This window comes from Podarcis bocagei (assembly GCF_964188305.1).
Source record: "Podarcis bocagei genome assembly, chromosome: 16".
Taxonomy (NCBI): Eukaryota; Metazoa; Chordata; class Lepidosauria; order Squamata; family Lacertidae; genus Podarcis; species Podarcis bocagei.
In genome coordinates this window covers 40,352,312-40,377,960 of record NC_138142.1, presented here as the reverse complement: position 1 = coordinate 40,377,960, position 25,649 = coordinate 40,352,312, and the positions used below count along the sequence as shown (strand labels likewise).

The following is a 25,649-nucleotide window of genomic DNA, read 5'->3' as shown; positions in this document are numbered from 1 at the left end:
GGTGTAAACCCCAAACGCCAGGCTCATTATCAGAAAATTTATTATTTCTGATGCTGTGCTTACGGGCACATGTGCAGAACCCATATAGGAAAATGAAGGCTGGGTCTGGTGCCAGTCACCATTGCCAGAAGCACCAAAATAATAATAATAATTTTATTATTTATACCCCACCCATCTGGGCTTCCCAAAAGATGATGGGAGGCTTTGGGGAAGAGGCGACACCTCAGGTGTGGGGCTGCCCATTACAGAAGGGGGCAAACATTTCCAAATGCAAGCTGACAACCCAAGAAATTTGAGATAATATACGTATTCAGGTTTCGATCAGCGAGATGGTGCCGAATCATTTAATAATAGTAGCTTGTTTAGGAAAGATAGGAAGATTGCAACTGCCTTTGGTCCTTAGCGGAGAACAAAGCCAGTTCTTTGGGGCAGGGCGGGCGTCTCTCCGAAATCTCTCTTATTTACAGAGGTAATCAAAAGACGGGGAGCCTGGATTCGGAGGAAGAAAGAACCTGAGATTGCAAGAAATTGGGGTTGGGGGGTGGTTTCGGTCGCCAAGGTGAGAGGGGAACAGCAGGGCAAATCTCTCCGAGAAATTCTCTTCTTGAAATAAAATAAAAATCCTTGCTGTTGGCAAAACTCTGTCTCTGGGAGGCAGGCAGAGCTTAAAAGGCTGCTTAGAGGCACATGAGGAAGCTTAAGGGCACTCTGGATTCGGTCGCAGGGGGTGAGCCATTATGTTTTCTTCTGCTTGCGGCCTGCAAAGGAAAGACGAGCAATGTGAGGACACCGAACGCTGCCTTATATACCCCGTCAGGCCATTGGGGTCCCATGTAGCTCAGTAGACTCTACACTGTCCGGCAGCAGCTGTCTGGGGTTTAGGACAGTGGGTTGGATCCATTGGGAGTTGAAGCTGGGACTTTTCGCGTGCAGAGCAAGTTGGGCAGACAAAGGGAAGGACTTCTTTGCACAGAGCATAGTTCATCTTTGGAACTCATTCCCACAAGAGGTAGCGATGCCTACCAATGGGGATGGCTTTAAGATTAGACAAATCCATTGAGGACAGTATGGCTATCAAAGGCTACTAGCAGCCATGACAGTCATGTTTCCCCCCTATTGCTAGAGGCAGTATGCCTCTGAATAGAGGTTACTGGGAATCACAGGCGGGGAGACCACTGTTGCCCTCTGGCCCTACTTGCGGCCTTCCCGGCGACATTGGGAACAGGATAGCCAGCCATGATGTCCACCCACTAAAAATGACCACTCAATTATCCATTCAAGAATCAGGACAGGCCACTGGGGTCGCCAAGCCAGCGCCACTTACGTAATTCGTTGTTCTTGGTTATCGCGATGGAGGCTCTGGCCCTTGGTCCTTGCTGCGTGAAGTGATAACCAAAGCGGATAATGGAAGGGCAATTTTCCAACATGGCGGCCATCTCCATCTCCACCGAATCGCCCAGTCGCTGGCGCTGTGTGGGGAGAAGGAAGAAAGAGAAATGAGAAGTGTGAAGGAAGCGAGGAGGGGCCCCACACTACTGTTTTTTGTTTTAAAAGATGACATTGGGTTTGCGAGGAGACAAGAGGATGTTGCAGGCTGAACTTTGCAAATTCATGCATGTAACCAGAGCATGGATTGAGGATGCACGAAGCAGCCACCTTGCTGGGGCAAAGCAGGTCTAGGGCTGCTCATCTCCAGGAGAGGGAGAGAAGGCAAGCAGGTCTTTTCCATCGCCGCTGCAGAGAGACCAGCTGCCTTTGGTCGCCGTTTCATCCGGCTGCAGAGCAGAGGGAGAATGCAAGGGGCTCTGACCCCAAAACGGAGGCCAGCTAACCTGGTTGTCCACCTTGAGTTCGGTCAACGTGGAGTTCTCCTTCATGGCTTTAATGACTTCCATCATCCCAGCGCTGGTGATGAAGTTAGATTCAATGTTGAGGCTCTGAAGGGTCTTGTTCTCCTTCAGCATCTCGGCCACAGCCTGAGGGCGGAGAAACAGGCAAAGTTCAGGAACTCTTGCAAGTACAGTGGTACCTTGGTTCTCGAACTTAATCCGTTCCGGGAGTCCGTTCGACTCCCAAAACCATTTGAAAACCAAGGCGCGGCTTCCAATTGGCTGCAGGAGCTTCCTGCACTCAAGCGGAAGCCGCGCCGGACATTTGGCTTCCGAAAACCGTTTGCAATCCGGAACACTTACTTCCGGGTTTGCGGTGTTCAGGAGCCGATTTGTTTCACAATTAAGCCTTTCGAGAACCAAAGTACTACTGTATTGTTTTCAGCCACTGTCTCCAACTCCCAGCAGCTCCAGCAGCCAGCGAGGGCAACAGTCACAGAGGATGATGGGAGCTGGAGTCCAGCAAAGTCTGGAAGGTGTTGAACTACCCCAACATTTGATGTTTCCACTATTCCTTTGGAACTCACTGCCTCCTGATATCAGGTAAGTGCCTTCACGGTACTCTTTTCGGCACCTGCTAAAAATATTTTTTGTTTAGATAAGACTATTTGGATGTGTAGAACACTGACATATGCTTTCACCCACTTTTTAACTTATTGTTGATTTTAATTTGCTTTGAGTGTTTTCACATAGTTGCTTGCAACCTTTCTTTAACTGATCATTTGATTATTCCATTCTTTTCATAACAGTTTTGAGGGTTTGTTTGTTTTTACAATCATGCGGAATATAAATTTTATAGAATAAAATAAAGAAATGCCAGAGCAAAGGCCAGGCTGGCCATGACTGATGGAAGTTTTGGTTCAGCATCACCTGGAGGGCTACAGACTCTCCCATCCCTGCTTAAGTAGGACTAAATCAGGGCTCTGGTCCCAATTCTGTTTTGGTCTTGTTCACCCAGTAGTTGGTTAACCACAAAGCCTACATAAGTTGTCCTAAATTGGGGCTATTCTAGCCTAGAAGGTTCCATGAGTGACTACAGGGAGTCATCCTCCTCCAACTCTGTTCTCCCTCGCCAGTTCCCTGTTAGGGTTCAGCCCTAGCCAAAGCTCCAGATCGCCTGTTAACGGGCAAGGAAGTTTTACAGAGGAGGAGCAACCTCAAAGCTTACGTGTGCCACTGGGTCATTACTCCGGGTTGCAACCAGGCTGAGCTTCTTGATGACAGTGTTTCTTTTCATGGAGTCGCAGATTTCTATCAGCGTCTGAACGGGAATGTCCTGTTGGAATGAAGAGAGGCCCATCTGCACCACCCAAAATCTCGCTTCAAACCTTACCTGTTCCTACATTTGGTGGTGAGGGACCGCATGACGTTACCCCTCTCTTGCTGACATCTCGCGTGTCCCAAAGCGAAAACCCACTTTTATCCTAATCAATAGTAGCACAAAAATGATTTAGAATATGCTTAATGACACTTTCACAGAGTGGTGTGGAAGAGCCGTAAGTCACTGCATCCTGCAGGAGATTTTCTTCTTCAAATCCCTAAAATATCCACATTTGCTTAGAGCAGGGCTTTCAGTGTGGCTGTCCTGGTTCTGTGGGACAGCATCACAGTTTGAGACATAGCTGTTGTTTTGTATTGTTTTTAAAAGTGTTTTTAGCTGCTTTTAAGGTAAAGTTTGTAAATCACCTTGAGGCACATGTAATTTCTCATTAGGGTAAAACCCTAATGAGAGTTTTACTATTTATACCCCATGCTCTGGGTTTCCCCAGCCACTCTGGGAAACTTCCAACATATATTAAAACATAATAAAATATCAAACATTAGAAAAACTTCCCCATACAGGATTGCCTTCAGACGGCTTGCGGTTTGGATAACTCCATACCCTCCAACATTTCTCCAATGAAAACAGGGACGTCCTAAGGAAAAGCGGGACATTCCAGGATCAAATCAGAAACCGGGACAGCTTTTCTAAATCTGGGACGTCCCTGGAAAATAGGGACACTTGGAAGGTCTGCCATTGTATTTCTTAACCTTTGAAGGACCGGCCCACTCTCACACTGGTCAGACCCCTATCCTCTGACAATTAATCCTTTTAATTGTTCATAACCATGAGAACTGGAACTTTAGCTTACGCTTAGAGGAAAGTGGTAGAGCATCTGCTTTGCATGCAGAAGGTCCCACGTTCAATCCCCAGGCAGGGGAGGGAAGGAACTCTCTCTGAAACACAGCTGCTGCCTGCCAGTGTGGACAATATTGAGCTAGGTGGACCAAGGATCCAGCTCCATATAAAGCAGCCTCCATGCTTGAGCCCATCGACATCTTCAAAGCATCTGCTCTTCTGACAAGTGACAGACTCCAAAACAGGGGCTGTTCCATCTGTTGCCTGCTTAAACACCCAAGTGTGTCCTCCTGGGACTCGGCACTGACCTTAATGTTATTAAGGTTCACTTCCTCGAGTTCCTTGTCGTTGCTCTGGATTTTCGTCAAGGTCTCCTCCACATTTGTGGGGTTTGGAGGCTCATCTGGGACAGGCTTGTACTTATCAGGCTGCACTACGCCTGAGAGAGAGAGAAATAAAATAAAGAGAGAGTGTGTCTTGAATAACAGAGGGCAGAACTTCAGGACCAGGGGGCAAATGTGGCTCTCCAGTCTTCCCTTTCCACCTCTCAAGACCCTTCCCAGACCATGCCCCTTCTCTTGAAGCCTGTTCTCATTTGTGTTATGCTTAGTCTTCCTAGGATTGGGACCCTAGCCCCCAAGCATGTCCACTTGAGTTTGACAGTTGCTTCTGGTTCCCGAGCAACAGTCTCTCCTAACTCCTTGGTCATTTGCCACCCTCTGTAAGATGCAGACCAAGGAATCACTCACTGTTTATGCCTTCCGTGTTTGTGATGTTGCCGCTGCAGATGGCATCATAATACTGCTTGTTGCTCATGAGGGTGTACATGCCCAGGATAGCTGCAAGGAAGCAGAGAAGGAAATAGCCAGGTTTGTATTTTCTTTAAAAAACAACAACACACCACAATATTCTGATAATTTATTTTGGATTGCCAACCATGTGCAAGGAGCTGTACAGAGCACTGAGGCCTGCCCCTCTTCTGATCACTTGGCCTAGCTCTCCCTGTAACAATGCTTTTTAAATTCCCCACACATAGAAGTGTAGCATGTTGTAGAAATAGTTTACCTAGAATCCTTGACACACTAGTATTCTACATGCAGGCTTGTTGTTTTTTAGTGTTATTTTTATTTCCCAGAGGAGCATCTTCAGACTACAGGCAGGGACTCCCCTGTTTTAGCTATCAAGTTGATCTACAGACTGTAAACACCAAACACAGTGTCAGGTTATCCAGACAACCACATGAAGCCGTGGATAGGATAGAGAGCTGCACATAAATGGCACCTTTCAAAATTAGAGTATGACAAAATCCATAAATAATTAGATAGTTAAAAACACCAGCCTGTGGTTGTAAATGCAGAAATGCTCCCGATGCATTTTTTTTTTTTTTAAGCTAGTCTGTCAGGGCACTGACAGTTCCAGATTTGCAGGGGGCCTTGGACAAGATGTCTCCTGCGGGCTCCCTCCCTCAGTGAGTCCACCCACCCACTGCCATCATTGCCATCTGTTCCTGCTCCTCTGCCTCAATGTTGCTGCCGCCGGCTTGCTTGCCAGTGAGTGCTTCCACCTCCTTCTTGCCACGACTAAAAGTGGTTCTCAACCTGTGGGTCCCCAGATGTTGTTGGACTACAACTCCCATCATTCCTGAGCTCTGGCCTTGCTAGCTAGGGGTGATGGGAGTTGTAGTTCAACCACATCTGGGGACCCACAGGTTGAGAAAGGTTGGATGAGCAGGTTGCAATAGTGGAGAGGAGACAGCAGCCAGAGGGGGCTCTTGTCAGTGGGACCCGCTGCCTGGGTTTGGCACCCCGACAGTTGCCTGATCAGCCCAACCTGTGCTGCCGGCCCTGTGCCTGGAAGAAGGAGGCTTCTCCCTTTTTCTGTAGGCACCGACATTTCAAAAATCCTTTGTGGAAATCCATTATTTACAGGGACAGGAGCGACCTTCTTTGTCAGGATAGCAGCATAGCTAGTGGGGACATTTCTGCTCCGGTGCATCCATGCCATGTCCAGCTCCGATTCCCAAAGCTCAGCAGCAAGCAGAGAGTAGGGCTGGCTTAGCGCCACGCAGAGGCTAAAATCAGACACTTCGGGTGCTCTCGCCCTATCGGCTTACGCCTGACAGGGAGCCATGGGGGCAATAAAAATACGTGAGGCTTTGGCAAGGAGGTGGCGTCAAGGGACTTTCCCGTCCAGTGGTCACCGGCCAGCACGGGCGACCCACCTGCTTTTTATGCAATACAGGTTGTTACAATTGTCCTGGGCTGTCTGCAACAGAATCCCCTCCTGGAAATGGGGATGTCAGAGAAATTCCAATCAATATAAAAATGGGAGCAGGAATTTACGATGTCCGCTTATTCATCCCATGTCCATAACAGAAATCAATCCAGCAAACAGGGTTAGTGTTTGCTGTTGTCATTGCTTTCCATCCACTAATGATGTGCAATTGACCGGTTCTCTTTTGCATAGACGTTGTATTTCCTTTGCATTACGAATGTAAGAAGAGCCTGCCAGATCAGGCCAAAGGGGACCCATCCTGTTCTCACAAACCCACAAGCAGGATCCGATCACAAGCGCCTTCTCCCCTCCTAAGGTTTCCAGCAACTGGTACTGTATTCAGAAGCATTGCTGCCTCCAACATAGCCATCATGGCTAGTAGCCATCTATAGTCTCCTCCTCCTCCAAGGATTTCTCTAATCCTCTTTTAAAAGCATTTAGGTTGGTGGCCATCACTGCCCCCTGGGGGAGGGAGTTCTACCATTTAGCTATGTGCTGCATGAAAATGGACAGTGCAAGAAGCATTCTTCATTCCTGCTAAAAAAACATTCTGGTTTAGACAAGCCTACCCAGAAGTTACAGGTTACAGATGCTTCAGGTTACAGACTCCGCTAACCCAGAAATAGTACCTCGGGTTAAGAACTTTGCTTCAGGATGAGAACAGAAATCGCGCAGCGGTGGTGGCAGCAGGAGGCCCCATTAGCTAAAGTGGTACCTCAGGTTAAGAACAGTTTCAGCTTGAGAACGGACCTCCAGAACAAATTAAGTTCTTAACCCGAGGTACCACTGTAAACAAATAAATATTACACCCCCATCCAGAGCAGCGGACTGCTCCAGATATCTAAGTCAGTGGCTTGAGAAGGGGTTAAGAGGAAGTCCATGCACAGACCCAAGCTGAGGGTTGTAGCCAGATAAGTACTACATGGAATAGACCTGTTGGAAATAACAGGTCTAAGTGAGTCACATTCATTAATGTCAGTGGGTCTACTCTAACATTGGCTACAACCCCAAGGACCTAACTGGACAGTGTACTGGGTGCATTTGTACTTCGGTGCTTCTTTTTGAGCTGATGGATAGTATTAAACGCCCTTCATTGACAGTTTGATAATAAATGCCGAGAGGTTTCTGATAAGATGAGGTTCCTTTCCCCCTATTTGGAGCTAACTTCCACTGGGATCCGATACACCTCACTGTTGTCTGTGCCCCCAACATGGAGCAGCTCTCTGCCCACCACCCTCCAGCCAGAAATACGCTTTTTACCTGCAATGTCGCACATCTCCGCATCGGTGGCATTTGCTAAAGCTTCTTCCAGTTCAGGTTCCAGCGTGATCTGTTCTTCTTTGGGGATTTCCCTCTTGGGGTTTTTCGGAATAAAGGGTTTTCCTGGTGTTTGGGGTTAGGAGAGGAAATGAACTAAATTAAAAGCGGCACAACAAAAGGTCATACGATGCTGTTCATTCAAGCAATCCCCCCCCCAAAAAAAAATTCTCCAAAACTTTCCCCATTCTGAAATCCAGCCAGATTTGGTGAAATGCCCCCAAGCTGAGCTCAAGTTTTTGTAATTAGAAGGTGTTGTAAGTCTTCATAGAATTGGTCAATTTCAGTTTCTTCAGCACCGGTAGTTGGTGCATAAACTTGGATTACTGTGATGTTAAAAGGTCTGCTTTCCATTCGTATCGAGATCATTCTGTCATTTTTGAGATTGCATCCCAGTACAGCTTTCGCCACTCTTTTGTTGACTATGAGGGCCACTCCATTTCTTTTACGGGATTCTTGCCCACAGTAGTAGATATGATGGTCATCCGAACTGAATTTGTCCATTCCCGTCCATTTTAGTTCACTGGTGCCCAGGATGTCAATATTTATTCTTGCCATCTCATTTTTGACCACAATGTTTTTATTACATTAACATTAATTGACTTTGTTCGTTGTATGCTTTTTATAATTTTTACTGGCACCCCTTTGAGACTTCTGTGGTTAAGCAGTAGCAGGTTTTCCCAAATTAGTCCAACATCTGAGGATACATTTTTTTCTGACTGGAGAAAGGGAGGGGGCACTTTATTCTCTTAGCTGGAAAGACTTTCCCCAAGGATGTGTGTAATAATGATAATAATTTTTATGCACATTTCCCTCAAGAGATGCATTTCTTTTTTTGCTTAACGTTCTTTATAGCTGGAGAACTGCATTGCAAAATCTGGAAAAGTGTACTATTCAAAGGGTAGCTGCGTTCTCGTTCTTGTATCATTTGGGGCATGTGAATTAGTTAGGTCCAGATTCCTGCACTGCAGGGGGTTAGACTAGATGACCTGCACGGTCCCTTCCACCTCTACAATTCTATGATTCTTTGTTAAACTGTGAGCCAAACTGATTTTCTCTTCCTTTCTGCCTGAGTTCCCGTTCAGTGTGGGTTGCCCAGCTAGAAAAAGACCGGAACAGTGATTCTGTTACATCACTGTACGGGGGAGTGACTAAATGATCCATCCCAGAGAAGCAGCAGGATTGCTGATCCTTAGCAGATGCCCAGAGCAGTAACTCATCCAGAATTTCAATGTGGAGGATTCAGGGCCCTCAAATTATTCCACTTCTTCATTTCCCATGGCACACTAGCAGTTCTCTCTACACTATCTGACACGATCAGGTCTAGAAACTTGCACTGTTTGTTTTGTTGCTGGCTGGTTGCTGTTTTTTAAATCCAACATTAAAGTAGCTGGGATTCCAAAGCAGCCACACCAGACAGTTCCATTTCACGTGGCCCAGATCTAACCCCTCTCCATGCCCCCAAAACACGGTGATTTAGTTACAGAGAGGAAGCAAGGGATTTCTTAATCGCAGCCAGATGTTTAATTGCTCAGTGCTAAAAGTAGCAGCAGAAGAAGAGGTGCCATCTGTTTAAATTGTTAGAATATAAACACCAAGCCACTACGAGCTGCATTGCACTAATTTATCTTGTGAAATTAAGAGAACGGGTGGGGGAGGGATAAAGAATATGAGAAATGTAGATACGGTGAAAACAGTTTTTCCAAGTATAAAAATAGCAGCAGTAATTAAATAAGGGTGGGGAGAGACGGCAATGCCTCAGATTGAAGCAAAACGACAGTGTGATGACTCGACGCTCAGGTTAGAAACATTAAGACATGTCTCGCAATTAGTAATTGCATTTCTTTTCTATTTTGTGTTGGTTTTCTAATGTTAAGAACATGAACCACAATAAGAGAGGGAGGAAAGAAGACACGGACAAGGTTTCCTTTCAGAAAATCTCTTGACACTGTGAACTTTCAGGAAATCTTTTTTTAGGCCCCAATGAGACTGGGAAAAGGGAGAATCAAAGCTGCCCTTTAGAAACGTCCCGGCTCCGGGATCTTTTCTTCGTTCCAGTGTGGAGAGAAGTAAATTAGCGTGGGAACCACAAAGTGAGAGGAGGCGCAAATAGGGTGAACCTGAGATGCCTTCACACACACACACACACACACACACACACACACACACACACACACACACACACACACCTTCCAATCTGCTGGCAGAGTCCACCTGTTGCTCCTTATCACCGGCTCTCGGAATCTGACTGCTGCTGCCTCTCCACGGGATTGGCCAATGCACCGGCAAGATTCAACACAAACGCCATTGGTTATGCTGCAAGATATCTGGAAAGGGTAGTGCTGCTGCTTTTGACACGCAAGGGATGTCAGAAGGCAACGGTTTCTATTCCAAACTGCATTAGTCATAATCGGTTCCGTTTCTCTTACACTGCAGTTCAGTTTCTGCCAAACACTACATTATTCATCTCACCATGACAGCTATTTAGAATCACAGAACTGTAAAGTTGGAAGGGACTCCAAGGGTCATCTAGTCCAACTCCCTGCAATGCACGAATCACAGCTAAAGGAACCATGACAGAGGAGCATCCAGCCTCTGTTTTAAAACCTATAACAAAGGAGAGTCCACCACCTTCCGAGGAAATACGTTCCACTCTCAAACAGCTCTTACTGTCAGAAAGCTCTTCTTAATGTTCAATTGGAATCTCCTTTCTTGTCGTTTAAATTCATTGGTTGGGGCCTCCCCTCCAGAGCAGCAGAAAACAAGCTTGTTCCATCTCCCATGTGACAGCTCTTCAGGCTAAACGTACAGCTGGATTGGGCCCTCAAAATGGGTGAGAGACACATTACTTCTGATGTAATGGGTCCTGATGTACCCACTGAAGGCCAAATGGATCATGAATTTAAATCCCTGATCAGCCTTGTTGTTCACTGGAGGAGCTGGCTACAGTAGTCTCTCAGATTGGCATGCTTCACAGAGTTGTTGCATGGTGACACAGAGCTCCTTGAAGAAAGGGCAGAGTACAAATGCCACAGGGAGGAATTCAACAAGTGAAGAGGTTTCCTTGTCACTCTGCCTCCATGTACCAGTAGCTAGGCTGGTTGGATTTCTGCCTGTTGTACTGCTCTTAAAGGCAGAGGAGCCTGCCTGGAGTATAGGGGTGGAACATTTGTCCCCTGTCTATCTTCAGGTGAATGGCAGATAACCAGTGATCAGTTTCTAAAATGCCATTTTAGGGATGTGTTTTCTGATGCACAATATAAAGTTTCTGCAAGTTTTGTGGTCAAAGGTAGAATGAAATGTATTTTAAAATGTTACCAAATAAGATGTGAGATATATGTACCTACTTTGGCTTTTTAAAAAGAATTTTTGGCAAGCAGAACCACTGGACAGCTCAAATTTATGCTCTCGCAAGCTGATTATAAAACTTTGGTTCCTCTGGTTGGTGCCACACAGAGAGGATCTCTGCAAGTAAATGACAACAACCTTTGCCTGACCTGAGCAAAGCCACTGGACAGCTGAGATCTGAGGTCTCGCAGGGGAATCTCTTTGCAATACCTCAGCTCTCAGGGTCACATGCAAAATCTGCAAATGGAAGAACATCATAAAGAAGAATATGATAAACGCCCTTAATGTACAGCAGCAGGTTGCCCTGAAAGTGCTTTTAGCATATGTGAAGGATGCAACTCTGAATGAAGGCAAGCCCTTAAAATCAATGTCCTCCTTTTCACGCCTTTCATTGTGGGGTCAAGTAGCTGCAGTTGAAGGTCAAGGATGAAGAACATGCAGCTGCAAATGCGCCATCGTCTACTCAGAAGGAAGTCCCAATTCACTTTGGTGCCGACACGCATGAGAGAGAGCTACGAATTTGATTTTTTCCCCCCCAGGTGTGTTGATGGATGATTTGAAGAGATGCCGTGAGCCTTTACCAGGAGCACTTAGGAACCTTTTGTGGGTCAGGACATCTGAGCTACACACCGGGCTATTTTGAATCCTCGGCGTGCTCCCGGCCGAGCTAAATATAACTTTTCCTCTCAATCCCGTCTCAATTCTGGGACAGCACGCACAGTAGGATTCTGGCAACACTCAGGAGCAGCTTTTGCCCGGCGCCAAGCTGGGACAGAGCTGGTCTCGAAGACCTATGGAGCGTACGTGATTGTCTCTCTGCACATGCCTCCAGCACCTCTTGCCCCCAATCAAAATGGCAGCCATGGATTTGGAACCACCAATAAAACTGATGCTAGCACCCAGGGTTTTTTAAGGATATTGCAAATGGCAAATTCCAAAATCCAAAATCCATATCAGACAATGGCATTCTTAGGCCAATCAAAGTGTCACAAAGGAGTGTGGAAGCTTTCAAGGCCAGAACAGTTCAGAGATGGCACCCCAAGCATGGTTTGTGCTAATCACAGTTTATAATCAAAGTACAAGCAAACCAAGGTTTACAGCTGCTTGCCTGCTTTTGTTTCCCAATATCTCAGAGCTCAAGCTGATGCATTTACTCTCATTTTGATTGTGCAGTGGCTTCTGGAGAAAGGAAACTAGTAGTCACTCTGCTCTGTCAATCTGAACATCCCATTGAATCGTACAGCACACAAACCATGGTTTCTCAGCCTTGCTCACCAGATTATCACAAAACATGGCTTGCCAATTCAAATGTCACAACCCAGCATAGTACAGGCCCATGGTTTGCAGACTTGTCAAACCATGGTTTCTGGCACCAGACGCAAACCATGGTGATGCCCAGGACAAGCCTGGTCTGGAAACATACAAACCAATGGATTCTGGGGCTGATGGCAAACCATGCTTTCTCAAATTAGTGTCATGCCTAGCTGCTGACCACAGTTTGATGTGACATTTGAATAGAATGAGATGGTTCTATAGTTTGTAACAGGAGAAATGTTGGAGAATGAGGGTACTCTGGGGCCTGAAACACAGCAGGCAGAAAATAAAATTTATTTGTCCAAAGGCAGATGTCCAGGCTTCTGCTATTTAAATCAGACCTGGCCAATCCAGATGCTCCATACGATTCACCAATCACAGAGGGTATAATCTCATGCAGCCGCAGTAGCTCAGTAGTAACTCAATAGTAACCATTATGGTTGTAATGGTTAGAGTGTCAGACTATGAGATCAGGGTTCAAATCTCCACTCAGCCATGAAGCTCACTGGATATCACTGTTTCTCAGCCTTACCTATCTCACAGGGTTGTTGTGGGAATAAAATGGGGAGAACCATGTACACCGCCTCGAGCTGCTTGGAGGATATAAATGCAATAAATAAATAACTCACTGAAACTGACTTTTAGGGTTGCCAGCTGACCATAAGGGTTTTTGTTTTTGGTTTAAATGGGCTGCTCCTCTGCCTTCAAGAACAGCTCAGTCTGCAAAAATCTGTAGGTGGCACTTTGTGCAGCACAGTTGCACACTCTGCTGCTGCAGATGGGACGATAGAAGGAAGCTTGGCAGTCCATCCACCCAGCCTTGGAATCACAGCATCCAGCTTGGAAATTATACAAATACCTTTTTTCTCTCCTGTGAAGGGCACCAGGTCTTCCCGCTCCTTCACTTCCATTGCCTGCTTCTCCAGGTGCTGCATGAGGGCGTCTCGATCCAGTGGACCCGTCGGGCTCTTCTTCGTCTGGTCTCGTTGCCGGAAACCCGCTGGGAGCATCACATTCTATGAGGCAGAGCAGAATGGGGGTGAGCGAGTTATACAACAGTGGCATTGTATCACCCAGTACTGCAGGATAGGGCTTCTGGCTGCATCAGAACAAGGGCTTTCAACCAGGCCATCAAAATTAACTCAACAGGTGAAGCTTCGGGCTTCGTTATATTTCCCTGTTAGGTATCATCTGTTCAATGTGCCTGCTCCCCTCTCCCACCTAACAACACTGGCAACGGGAAATTGCTTGTGTGCTAATGGGGAGTGACATGACACGGCTACTACTTTTAAACTTTCCGTGCTCTTGTTCATCACCACAAAACTTGCCCTTGGGGTTGTGAGGGAGGGATTTGTAGGGGTGGGCAGAAACAATTCCTGGGAAAATAGTAACCTAAAGTTCCTTCCACTCCTACTGCCTAGATGTGTGACTATTTCCTAATTTGAACGTATGACAATGATAATTGATAATATTCGGTCTCGATACCCATACCCTCTTGATTCCCGAGCAAACGTTCCTAAGCCGAATGTACATTGCAAAAATCCAAATTGGTATTCTCCTAAACTCGATTCCATCCTGCAGCCTTACCCCTTTAATGTTAGAGTTATAGGCTCAATGGCAGAGCAGAGAGATAGGGAGGAAGAAGCCACCCAAAAAAATCAGCATGGCTAATCTTTGCAAGATACTTCGCAATTGTGTATTTAAAATGGGTGCATTTGAAGACGTTTAAAAAATGCTATAATAAAAAGTTATCACCAAGACTTAAAAGTTGAAACTTTAAGCAAACTCATTCTCTGAGGGTTGATCTTTATCATCCATGCACAGGGATCAGCAGGCTTGGGAGAACCCCAAAATTTGAAGAAACACTATGCCTCTCTCTTTAGAGGAGGAAAACCTGAAGGAATCCCACTCCCCAAAGTAGTCCAGACTATGCAGGGCATGCACAGTGGTCACAGATTGCCTCTGATGTCAGGGCACAAAAGTGGAAAGTGGAAGGTGTGAGGAATGGCGTGCCCTGGAAAGGGCTGGCAGGATCTGTCAATTTTGGTTCTTTCAGTTTCACATTTCCCCCCAATCTTAGATTCAGTTATCCACATTTTGCAGCAATTTGTAATTATAAAAAAAAATCCTCATGAAAATTCATCATCGTTTAGTGCGAATTTCTCATAACAAACACATTTTTATAAGCTGTTTTTAATACCATACGTTTGTTGCAGTCTCACTTGTTGCCCCTAAGGAAAATTAAGTTTCACCATCTTCACATTCGAGAAGGCTGTGAATTTTAATAAAAATTATAAAGGAAGAAGGCAGCTATGAATGTTTTGATTCAGCACCAGGGGGTTTGCTTCAAAAACCATCTGGATAGGTGAATCTGCTGGTTTTGGTTGCTTTCATTTTATCAATCTTAAGTTCAGTTCTCCATATTAAACTCCTCGCAAAAATTCATCAACATTTTAGTGTGAATTTATTTCAGCACACACATTTTAAAGCATTTTTGCATTGTGTACACACTTTCGTGAGCAAATTTCTGTAATATAATGCATTTTTGTACATCAGTTTCCCTAACGTATACATTTAGAGGAACGTTTTACCCTGTCAAATGCATTTTGTTGCACACGTTACTTAGCTGGAGAACTGCATTGCAAAATTCGAAGTGAAATTTCAAATGATATTTGCAAAAAGTGCAAATTAAGTAAGCTTGTCTTTTAATTGTGAATGAGACTGAATTTCTCCCCCATCCCTAAAATCATGTCTAGGCAGTCGTATTTCCGTTTCCCTCAAAAACCTAAAATTTAATCTAGAATTTTCAAGAATCCCACCTTCTACCCCAAATTGTCACCCCCCTCAATCTCACTTCAGGGTCCATTTCCTGAAGCTCTACGTCAAGTTGAGCCAGCTCCTCCGCAGATAGTTCATTCAAGATCTTATCTTCATCAATGTCTCGATATTTCTCCAGCTCTTTCTGGTATGAAGTCGTCATGGTTGCTGCGGTTTATGCAAAGGTGTTGTCTCTCCTGTGATGTAGAATGAGGAGGATGAAGCTGGATTTAGGGGGATAGAAAGAAGTCCCAGTGAGTAACTAGGAGGCACCTCTAAAAGATCCAGTGTCAAATCAGGCACAGGGCAACATGGGACACTGTTGGGGGAAAAACCAGTGGAACTCCTTGCCTCTTGGTTTTTCTGACTGGTCAGCTAAGTTGGTTTCTGGGACCTCTTACCACTATAAATTAGTGGTAGTATTGGGGCTGGCACCTGATTAAAGAAAACATAGTCAATTAACCCTATGAGTGTCAATTGATTACTATTTAATTACTTGATTCTTCCAGATATTTTTGGAGCAGGGGCACTTGGATCTGTTTCAACATAATATGTTCCAAGTTTGAGTCTTCCTGACTTGGGGACACACACACACACACACCAACAAAGCTAAAGCCAAATGTTAATTCAACCATGGTGCTTGTGACTTGAGTTTCTTTGAAGAGCCGGGTCTCCTGGTAAGTTTATATCTTGTTCTTGAAACTCTCAGCATCCAATTTTGGTGTGTGTGTGCTTGTTTAATTCAAATCAAGTCACATTTCAGTCTATGGCCTTAATTGAATGGTCCAGACAAATAGATCAATGCAGGCATTTATGGCCACATCAGAGTGTTCAACAAGCAAACAAGCTTACCCGTTCACCCAAAAGAAAATGACTGGTATTTCGCACTGTACTTTAATTTTCTGCCCTGCCTAAAGGGCAGCACTCCATTTGCCAGAAACCTGTGCATTGGCGGGGGGGGGGAGGTGTTGAATGAGTCCCCCAAAACAGCTGTTTTAAGCCACCCCATTCAGCTGATTGTCAGGATCTGGTTCTCAAAGGCTGAGGGTTTTAAAGCAATGGCTGAGGAATCTGGTGTCTTCTAGGTGTTGCTCCCAGCAACCAGCAACAGCCAGTGGTCTGGGATGATGGCACTTATAAGTCCATCATCATATGGAGGGCCACAGGCTCCCCTTCCTTGGGTTAAAGGTATAAGCCCCACAAGGGACTGTACCACTTCAGACTGCAAATACAAGATGGAATGGGGGGCCCTGTGCCCTATCTCAAAAGTGCCACAGAAAACAAGAAGGAAGAACTTCCCTTGGAAAGTGGTGGAGTCTCCTTCCTTGGAGGTTTCTAAAGAGAGGTTGGGTGGTCATCTGTTGGGGGTTCTTTAGCTGTGATTCCTGCGTTGCAGGGGGTTGGGCTGGATGACCCACGGATGTCCCTTTCAACTCTACCGTTCATGATTCTAAGACCAGGCTGATTCTTTAACACGGTTGGGATTTGGGGCTTATGGGGAGAGGACATCCTGTTGTGTGCTGTCTGAAGTCGTATCCTCTCTGGAGGGCTGCGCCACGCACTGTTTTTAAATATGTAAAATCATTCACATATGTCTGTGCAATCACACTCTGTGTCTCTTAGCTATGCATTTGGACACTTCTCAAGATAGCATAACCAAATTTTGTGCGGTGGTTCCTGAGATCAACAGCACGTTTCTGTCTACGTTTGGGAACCGTTGGGCACCATTTTGAATCAAGATGGTCAAATGAACCTTTCAAAACTACGCCAATTTTTAAACACAGGTCTCAGAATTGGTTTCCTATAATTCCTGAGGAACCCCAGGCTAGAAACCTGCTATATCAGATTAAATGCCAGATGCAGGAAGGCTCTGAAGCCTAATGATGGAGAAATCAGATTGAGCGATAAAACTGTTTCCAAACTGTCCCATTCCCATACTTACTCTGTCTGCTTATCACACTCCTATAAGGCAGGTGGGGAGTGCTCCAGGAAAATGCTCTCAGTCTGGCTCTTGCTCTCTTCCCCTCCCTCCTTCATTTCTGGTCTCAATTTCTCTATCACAAAATGGACCCAAACCACGACACAGGGCTGTTGTATAGGACTAAATGAATGCAAAGGAACCACTCTGAAATCTGATACACATGATTTAATTGGTTTTTTTTTTTTGAGCTGGGGTGTGTGTGTTTAATTCTGTGGTTCTCTTTTTAACCTTTTAATCTAGTTCAAGGACCCAGTGGTGCAATGGGTCAATGCGTCTGGCTGATAACCAGAAGGTTGGTGGTTCAAGCCCACCCAAGGACAGCTGTGGCCAGAATTCACGCACTGCAGTAATTTAAAAACTATAATTCTGTGATTCGACGCTTCATCTTTTTAAGAACCTAGGAAGCTGCTTTATCCTGAGCCGGACCCCCAGTCCATCCAGCTTGGTATTGTCAACACTGACTGGCAGCTGCTCTCTAGGATGCCAGGCAGCTTTCTCTCCCAGCCCTACCTGTAGATGGCAGGGCTTGAACCTCAGACCTTCTGCATGCAAAGCAGGTGTTCTGACCACTGAGCTGAGGCCCTCCCTTATACCAGATGGACTCCCTGCTTTTTCTAGTACCTTTCAGATACAGTGGTACCTCAGGTTAAGTACTTAATTCGTTCCGGAGGTCCGTACTTAACCTGAAACTGCTCTTAACCTGAAGCACCACTTTAACTAGTGGGGCCTCCTGCTGCCGCTGGAGCACGATTTCTGTTCTCATCCTGAAGCAAAGTTCTTAACCTGAAGCACTATTTCTGGGTTAGCGGAGTCTGTAACCTGAAGCGGATGTAACCCGAGGTACCACTGTAATGCCTTCCTGTTTTCCAACCTACTTCTTTGATCAGTCTCTTCTCTCCCTTCCTCTCCTCCTCACTTTCCCCCAAAAGATAAGAAGCTTTCTGAAACAGGAGTCCTGGAATCAAAGAGTTCTTGTGTGCTCTCAGAATTCAAAGAGGAGGAGGTCTGTCTGAGCAGATATAAGGGGTGACAAACTCAGCCGGCCCTCTTCTGGGAAGATCTAAACTAAATAGGTTTGTTTGTTTCCCCCAAGATGCCTTAAACTATGGTCAAACTTCCATTCTCCATTTCCTGTGCACTTTAACAACCTGCGGCGGATAGTAATTCAACCACTGTGGGATAGCTTTACCAGCGGAATTTCTGCCTGTCGCGCAAGTTGGTTGTGTTTCCAGCAAGCGATGTGATAAGCAAAGAAAAGCGGGGAGGTGGGGGTCGGCATCCTGTTTCTGGAAACACAGGTGTGGGGAGCCTTTGGCCCTCCAGATGTTCATAGAATGGTAGAGGTGGAAGAGATACCCAAGGATCATCTAGTCCAGCGGTTCTCAACCTGTGGGTCCCCAGATGTTGTTGGACTACAACTCCCATCATCCCTGAGCTCTGGCCTTGCTAGCTAGGGGTGATGGGAGTTTTAGTTCAACAACATCTGGGAACCCACAGGTTGAGAAAGGCTGATCTAGTCCAACCACCGCAAAGCAGGAATGTTCCTGGATAATAACTACTCTCCTCCTCCCTGGCCCTTGGGAGCGCTGGGGCTGATAGGAGTTGTCATTCAGTGAAACACCTGGAGGGGAGGGCCAAATCTTCCCCACACCTGCTATAACGGTTGCCATGCAGGTGGACATTCAGCTGGTGAAGCGTCCCACCTGTCAGAGTAAAAAGAATGCCCTGACAGCCTCTGGCAGACAGAGAAACCATAGCAGAGAAACAACAGTGGCAAGTTTAGTGACCGTAAATCAGGCACCCCCAAACTCGGCCCTCCAGACGCTTTGGGACTACAACTCCCATCATCCCTAGCTAACAGGACCAGTGGTCAGGGATGATGGGAATTGTAGTCCCAAAACATCTGGAGGGCGAGTTTGGGCATGCCTGGCATAAATGAACGTCCACAGGGGCACATCTTTCCATGCTGAAATATGTTGTTTGTGGCGACAGCCCACAACATATAGATGACTCCCACATTCTTATCTTGGCCAATCAAGTGTTTTGGTTCAATATCTGCATCTTTCCTGCCACCATTTGGGAGGAGATTAAGCTCCTACTTTGCATTGCCAAAAATAAATAAATAAACCTTGGCCATGTCATATTCCCTTTGATTGACAGAAGAAAGATGAAGGAGGCTACCTTTTTACTTTCTCTTTTAAAGCCACACTAGACAATTTTTACCTCCTCCCACCGAGTGGTACTCTAGACATCTGCCCTAAAGTCTTACTCTGACAGCGCCACAGAGAACGTGTCCATCAAGACTGCTTTGTCTCTGACAGGGGCCAAACAAATGCCGCTGGGAAGCTCCGTCTTTCCCAGCTTCACCTGAGCCGACATCCCATTGCCACACGCCAGGTTTAGACATAAGAATGTGAGACGGGCCAAGCTGCTTCATCTAATCCAGCCTCTTCCCTCAGCCCACCAGCACAAAGCAGGTAGGAAAGAGCCTTTTCCTTCGTTTGCTCTCCAGAATCTGGTGCGCTCTTAGGCGGACTGCCCCTGAAAGACCCATTCCAGCCATCAGGACTTACAACCCTCGATAGGCCTCTGAATTTGTCTCATCCCGTTTTTAAAGCCAGTTTCAGTCAGCATCAATCCACATCTTGTGGCGGTGAGTTCCGCACATTAGTTTCACCTAGCCACCCCATATTCTGGTATTATGCAATGCTGGAAGGTGGTGGGCTCTCCTTCCTTGGAGGTTTTCAAGCGGATGTTGGAATGGCCATTTGACAGGAATTCTTTAGTTGTGGTTCCTGCATTTCAGGGGGTTGGACTGGATGACCTTTGGGGACACCTTCCAACTCTACAGTTCTATGATTCACTGAGCAGACAGACTCTCGGTTTCCCCTGTCTCCACACTGCTCATGATTTACTAGACTTATCTGGACTCTTCTTTAGGGTTTTTTTCTTTTTCCTCCTCCTCCCCGCCACCTCTAATCTAAAACGTACCCAAGGAAGGAAGATTTTACACCCATAACAAACACAAACACACAGAAGCCAGTTCTCTTTTGACACCCTCTTGCTCCCGTCTTGGGTCTGGAGATCTGCCCCTGCCAGGTGGTCTAGCATTGTGCGAGGGTTACCGTATTTTTCGCTCTATAACACGCACCCGACCATAACACGCACGTAGTTTTTAGAGGAGGAAAATCCGTAGGCATGCCACCCGTAGGCATTCCCTCCATAACACGCACAGACATTTCCCCTTACTTTCCAGGAGGAAAAAAGTGAGTGTTATGGTGCAAAAAATACGGTAATTAACAGGGAGGAGGGGGCTTAGCTGGACTTCCGAGTAGGAAGCAAGGACACAGCAACCCGGAGCCCTCCGGGAAACCTGCCGCACCATCTCTGCATTCAGCGTGGCGCTAGAATCTCTCCCTTCAGTGCCTGTGAATAATACCAGGCGCCGGGATTCACAAGCGGGGAGGCTTGCTGCTGCTGTGCTCGGGTGCTGCTTGTGGGCTTACTATTCGGGGCATTTGATTGGCCACTGTGGAAACAGGATGCTGGACTAGACGGGCCCCCCATTGGCCTGTTCCAGCAGCCAGGCTATTTTGATGTCCTAATAGAACCTCCAGGTCCAGAGGCAGTCTATCTAGATCCATAAGTTCATTGGGTGTTTGGCCACAGACACTGGAGTGGATGCCCCCCCCCTTTCGCCCTTGGGGCCCCTTACAATTCTACGGTTCCATTATTCTGTGCATTGCCTCTAATGTGGTCCTAATGCGGAACACTGAGTGTGCAGGTGTCCTTTGCAAAGTTTAAAGGACTTTCCTGAGCTACAGCCCCTTATGCTTGCAGAGATCCCTTTCCGAATCCCCAAGACTCTGCCCTTTGGCCCCAAATCTTCTTTGTTTGAAAATTGCCCTGAGTGTTTCTGAACTGGTAATGAACTCGGGGATCTGGTGATCTGGGTCACTGGGTAGGATATTAACTGGAGGGGGGAAACAGGTTAATTTAAGATTATGAATTGTTATTATATTTATTTATTTATATCCCCACCACCACCTCTTTTTCCCAAGCCGGGGCTCAAGGCGGCTTGCGCAAGTTAAAAGAGCACAGATAAAATGCAGAAGGCTAAAAACGTATTAAAAAAAATAGTTAAAAGGTTGTTAAGCTCTAACAGAATTAAAAACAAAGTAAAAACAAAACTGTTTAAATGTAGGCAGTAAAAACAGTGCAGCCCTTTCCTTAAATGAAAACACAAAAAACCCCCACAGTCACTCCCCCAAGTCTACCTGCCAGCAGAAGGACAACAAGGAGGGAGCCAGTCTGGTTTATCCAGGGAAAGAGTTCCAAAGTTGTCTGGGAGGAGCCACCACCGAGAAGGCCCTCTCTTGTGTCCCCACCAAGCGTGCCTGTGAGGGTGCTGGAACTGAGAGAAGGGCCTCTCCTGAAGATTTTAAACCCCCAGGCAGGTTTGTATGTGAGGATACAGTCCTTCATATAGCCTGGGCCTAAGCTGTATAACTTTACCTAGAGATGATTTGAGAGATTGGGGGATTGGGGAGGAGGGCAACTGAATGGCAGTTGAATCAGCTGGGAACAGAAGTGTTGGGAGACGGCAGATGGATCTGGGGTGGGGTGTGCATTAAACGAAAAATTAATCAGTGGGGCAATTTGGATGGGAAGTGAATGGGCTTGCAAAGTCTGTAACCTCTGAAGTCTAAATTTTAATCTATGTGTGTCGTTAGTGTGTGCAAATTTTATGCAGCTTTGGATAGGAGTGATGGGTCTCCTGCTCTAGAGATCTTTTAAGTATCTAGGAATACTCTGGCTTTATGTCTGCAATCCCCTCCCTGAAACATTGTGCAGTTTCCACCTCCACCCCTCCTTCCATTCCCCCAGTCAACCCCTGCCTTATCGCAGGTCAGACGCTTGGCTCTATCTAACGCGATGTTGTCTACACTGACTGGCAGCGACTCTCCAGGCTTTCAGAGGGAGGGCATTCCCTGTCCTATCTATTTATTTTTACTAAGTTATTTATTGCATTTCTACCCCACCTTTTCCTCCAAGGAGCTCAAGGCGGTGTACACAATTCTCCTCCTCTTCCTCATTTGATCCTCACAACAACCCTGTGAGGTGGGTTAGGCTGAGAGGCAGTGACTGGCCCAAGGTCACCCAGTGAGCTCCATAGCTGAGTGGCAGGATTTGAACCCTGGTCTCTCCCAGGTCCTAGTCTACCACTTTAACCACTACACCACCACTGGCCCTCCTACCTGAAGATGTTATTGGGGATGGAACCTGGAACCTTCTGCAGGCAAAGCAGGTGTTCTGCCCCTCAGGTACAACCCTTCCATTAAGATTCTAGTTGTCATAGGTAAAGGTAAAGGGACCCCTGACCATTAGATCCAGTCGTGGCCGACTCTGGGGTTGCGGCGCTCATCTCGCTATACTGGCCAAGGGAGCCAGCGTACAGCTTCCGGGTCATGTGGCCAGCATGACTAAGCCGCTTTTGGCGAACCAGAGCAGCGCACGGAAATGCCGTTTACCTTCCTGCCAGAGCAGTACCTATTTATCTACTTGCACTTGACGTGCTTTCGAACTGCTAGGTTGGCAAGAGCAGGGACCGAGCAACGGGAGCTCACCCCGTCGTGGGGATTCGAACCGCCGACCTTCTGATCGGCAAGTCCTAGGCTCTGTGGTTTAACCCACAGCGCCACCCGCATTCCTCCAGTCGTCATCGTTCTCAATAAAGGGCCAATTTGAAATGAAACCAAGGAAGCTGCCTTATACTGAGTCTGGTCACTAGGGTCTGTCTAGCGTGGTGTTGTTTGCTCTGACTGGCAGCAGCTCCCCAGAGTTTTAGGCAGCGCTAACTGAAGGTGTCGGAAATTGAACCATGGACCTTCTGCTTTCAAGGCAAGTGCTCCATGCCTGAGCTGCGTCTTTTTCCTGCGTGATCCCCACCTTCTCCGCAGCCACAACTTGGCCCTCGGCCTCATTTCCCAGGCGGACAACTGAGCTTGCCAAAAGCCCTCCCTCCTTTGCCCAGATCTCTCTCTCTCCCTTCTTGGCTTCCAGAACCTTTAAGGCTGTGAGATGCTCAGGGTGGGGCCACTATCCATAACAATTATCTTTTGCTTTTTTTTTTTTGCTATGTCACTCTGCCTAGCGCTGCCTCCATCGACGGTGTCATAAAAAGGGTAATAGCTGTCCAGTTTCACACCATTTGAGAGACAGTGGCTGTGTACAGTTAAAGCATATCCCCCCCCCCGAAGAATCCCGGGAACTGTAGTTCGCCCTGGAGCCGAGCTGCAAGTCTCAGCGCCTGCAAACTAGAGTTCCCAAAATTATTTAAATGCAGCTTGCCTTGGGGAAGGATGGCTCAAATCTGTTTTGAAGATCTGGTGCCACTTTTGAGTCCGAATTCTATCGCTTGGGGATCTCCTTTGACCCACCTATACAGTAGTACCTCAGGTTACGTACTTAATTTGTTCTGGAGGTCCGTTCTTAACTTGAAACTGTTCTTAACCTGAAGCACCACTTTAGCTAATGGGGCCTCCTGCTGCCGCCGTGCCGCCAGAGCACGATTTCTGTTCTCATCCTGAAGCAAAGTTCTTAACCCGAGGTATTATTTCTGGGTTAGCGGAGTCTGTAACCTGAAGCGTATGTAACTCGAGGTAACACTGTACTTTCCTTCAGCCCATAGATCTGTTTCCTTGCAAGCCCAAATCTTCAGTTAGCAAGAGACAACTGCGTTTTTGTGATGCCCACGCACACCCCTCCCACCAGACATGGGGTGGGGCCTACTCTACACTTTTGCAGCAGGAGGAAATGGTAGAGTCCTTGCAGAGCAGGCTGCGCCACTTCAGGCTGCAGGTGGAGAGTTGAAAAGACCCTGCCTGGATGGATCCCCTTGAAAGTGAACCAAAATCCTTTCTGAGGGATTTCAGCGACGTTCCGCCAACTCCCAGCTTGCAGCTTTTTTGTGGTACAGTCTCTTCAGGTTTGAGGGCAAGCCCAGCGGTGGGGGGGGGGACGCCCCACCCCAGGCTCTGACCCTTTCTGACTGGTCACCTAGTGAGCTACTTGCACAGAAATTCATTTTGTCTGATTTTACAGGACACACACAGACATTTGCAGGGGGTGTTGCCTGTGCACACGGCAAAACGGTACAGTCCTCGCTGATCTCATGCCTGGATTCTACCGCCTTATCTGTTGCGTGTGCCGTCCGGGCCTGCGTGTGTCCGGGTGTATAGAAGAGCTGTTCAGTTATCCTTCAGCAACACTCTCCACCCCACAAGGACTCAGCCCAAACATAGCCGGCGACTTCCCCTGCCTTTGCCTGGCGTACAATTTTCTCGCCACCCGCTTGCCGCCTCTTAAATTCCCACGAAGCCGAGGAGGGGGGAAAGGGGGGGAATGGGACCCAGACTTACCTCCCGGGCAGGCTGTGTCGGCCTCTGCCTTTTTTCTCCCCCACCCCGAGCGGTGTGAACCTAGCAGGCAGGGCAAACGGGGAGAGAGCGAGAGAGCGGCAAGCCCAGGAACTGTGTGAGATCAGCATTTTATTATTTTAGCTTTCCAGCCGGGCAGGCGGGCGGGGTGAGGAGCGCAAGAGCGAGAGATCACATATACAGACTCCGTTATCAATCACTCCGCAGACCTGCCGAGCGGCCGAGTCAAGACCTCCAGCGGCCACAGCTGAGAAGTGCCAAGCCGAAGGACCGGTTCAGCCGGGAAGATGCTGCTGGCGCTTCTGTTTTGTTTCATTTCAAGCCTAGCCAGGCCTCCACTGCAGCTGGACTACTGCAGCGCGCTCTGTGTGGGGCTGCCCTTAGAGCTGGTTCAGAAGCTCCAGCTGGGTCAGAATGTGGAGGCCAGACTCATGATGGGGAAATCTGGATGACAGCATGTGGCACCGCTGTTAAAACATCTGCACCAGCTGCCATCTACTACCCAAGGTCCTCATATTAATTTTTGAAGCCCTGAACTGCTTAGGCATGGGTAGGCAAACTAAGGCCCAGTGGCCACATCCGGCCCAATCGCCTTCTCAATCCAGCCCACAGATGGTCCGGGAATCAGTGTGTTTTTGCATGAGTAGAATGTGTGCTTTTATTTAAAATGCATCTCTGAGTTATTTGTGGGGCCTGCCTGGTGTTTTTACATGAGTAGAATGTGTCCTTTTACTTAAAATGCATCTCTGGGTTATTTGTAGGGCATAGGAATTCATTCATTTCCCCCCCCCCCCAAAAAAAATACAGTCCGGCCCCCACAAGGTCTGAGGGACAGTGGACCGGCCCCCTGCTGAAAAGGTTCGCTGACCCCTGTCACTGAGATCATCTGCAGGAGCGGCATTGGTGAAATGAGGCTGTTGACAAGAAACACTTTAGTGCCATAGGGCCCAGTCCTGTGGAACTCTCTGCCACTGGAGATTCAGCAGGCACCTTCCCATTTTTTAACACCTGCTAGAAACTTTTATAACCTACCCTCTCTATGCAAGCAATTAAGAAGACATCCTTGCACAATTGTTAATTGTTGTTTGTTTTTAACTTTTTAAATGGTTTTTATTATATGGTTTTATTGCTGCAGACCGCTTTGATACATT

General features: G+C 47.0%; 1 protein-coding gene and 1 long non-coding RNA gene across 2 annotated transcripts in view; one reads left to right on the top strand and one right to left on the bottom strand.

The window, feature by feature from the left end:
• Positions 1–25,649, top strand: part of LOC308575351 — a 31,716-nt gene that overhangs the window by 1,463 nt on the left and 4,604 nt on the right. Inside the window, exon 2 of the long non-coding RNA XR_014002803.1 lies at positions 2,298–2,432. This is a non-coding gene — a long non-coding RNA (uncharacterized lncRNA). The remainder of the gene's footprint in view (positions 1–2,297; positions 2,433–25,649) is intronic.
• On the bottom strand, positions 310–24,634 carry TMOD4 (tropomodulin 4). The gene is made up of 10 exons (XM_081173761.1): positions 24,481–24,634; positions 15,116–15,302; positions 13,121–13,277; positions 7,543–7,665; positions 4,758–4,847; positions 4,317–4,447; positions 3,058–3,165; positions 1,833–1,976; positions 1,325–1,469; positions 310–758 (listed from the first exon to the last, which is right to left on the bottom strand). Exons 2-10 carry the CDS (start codon positions 15,239–15,241, stop codon positions 736–738), a joined length of 1,047 nt encoding a protein of 348 aa, XP_081029887.1. The 5' UTR covers positions 15,242–15,302; positions 24,481–24,634; the 3' UTR covers positions 310–735.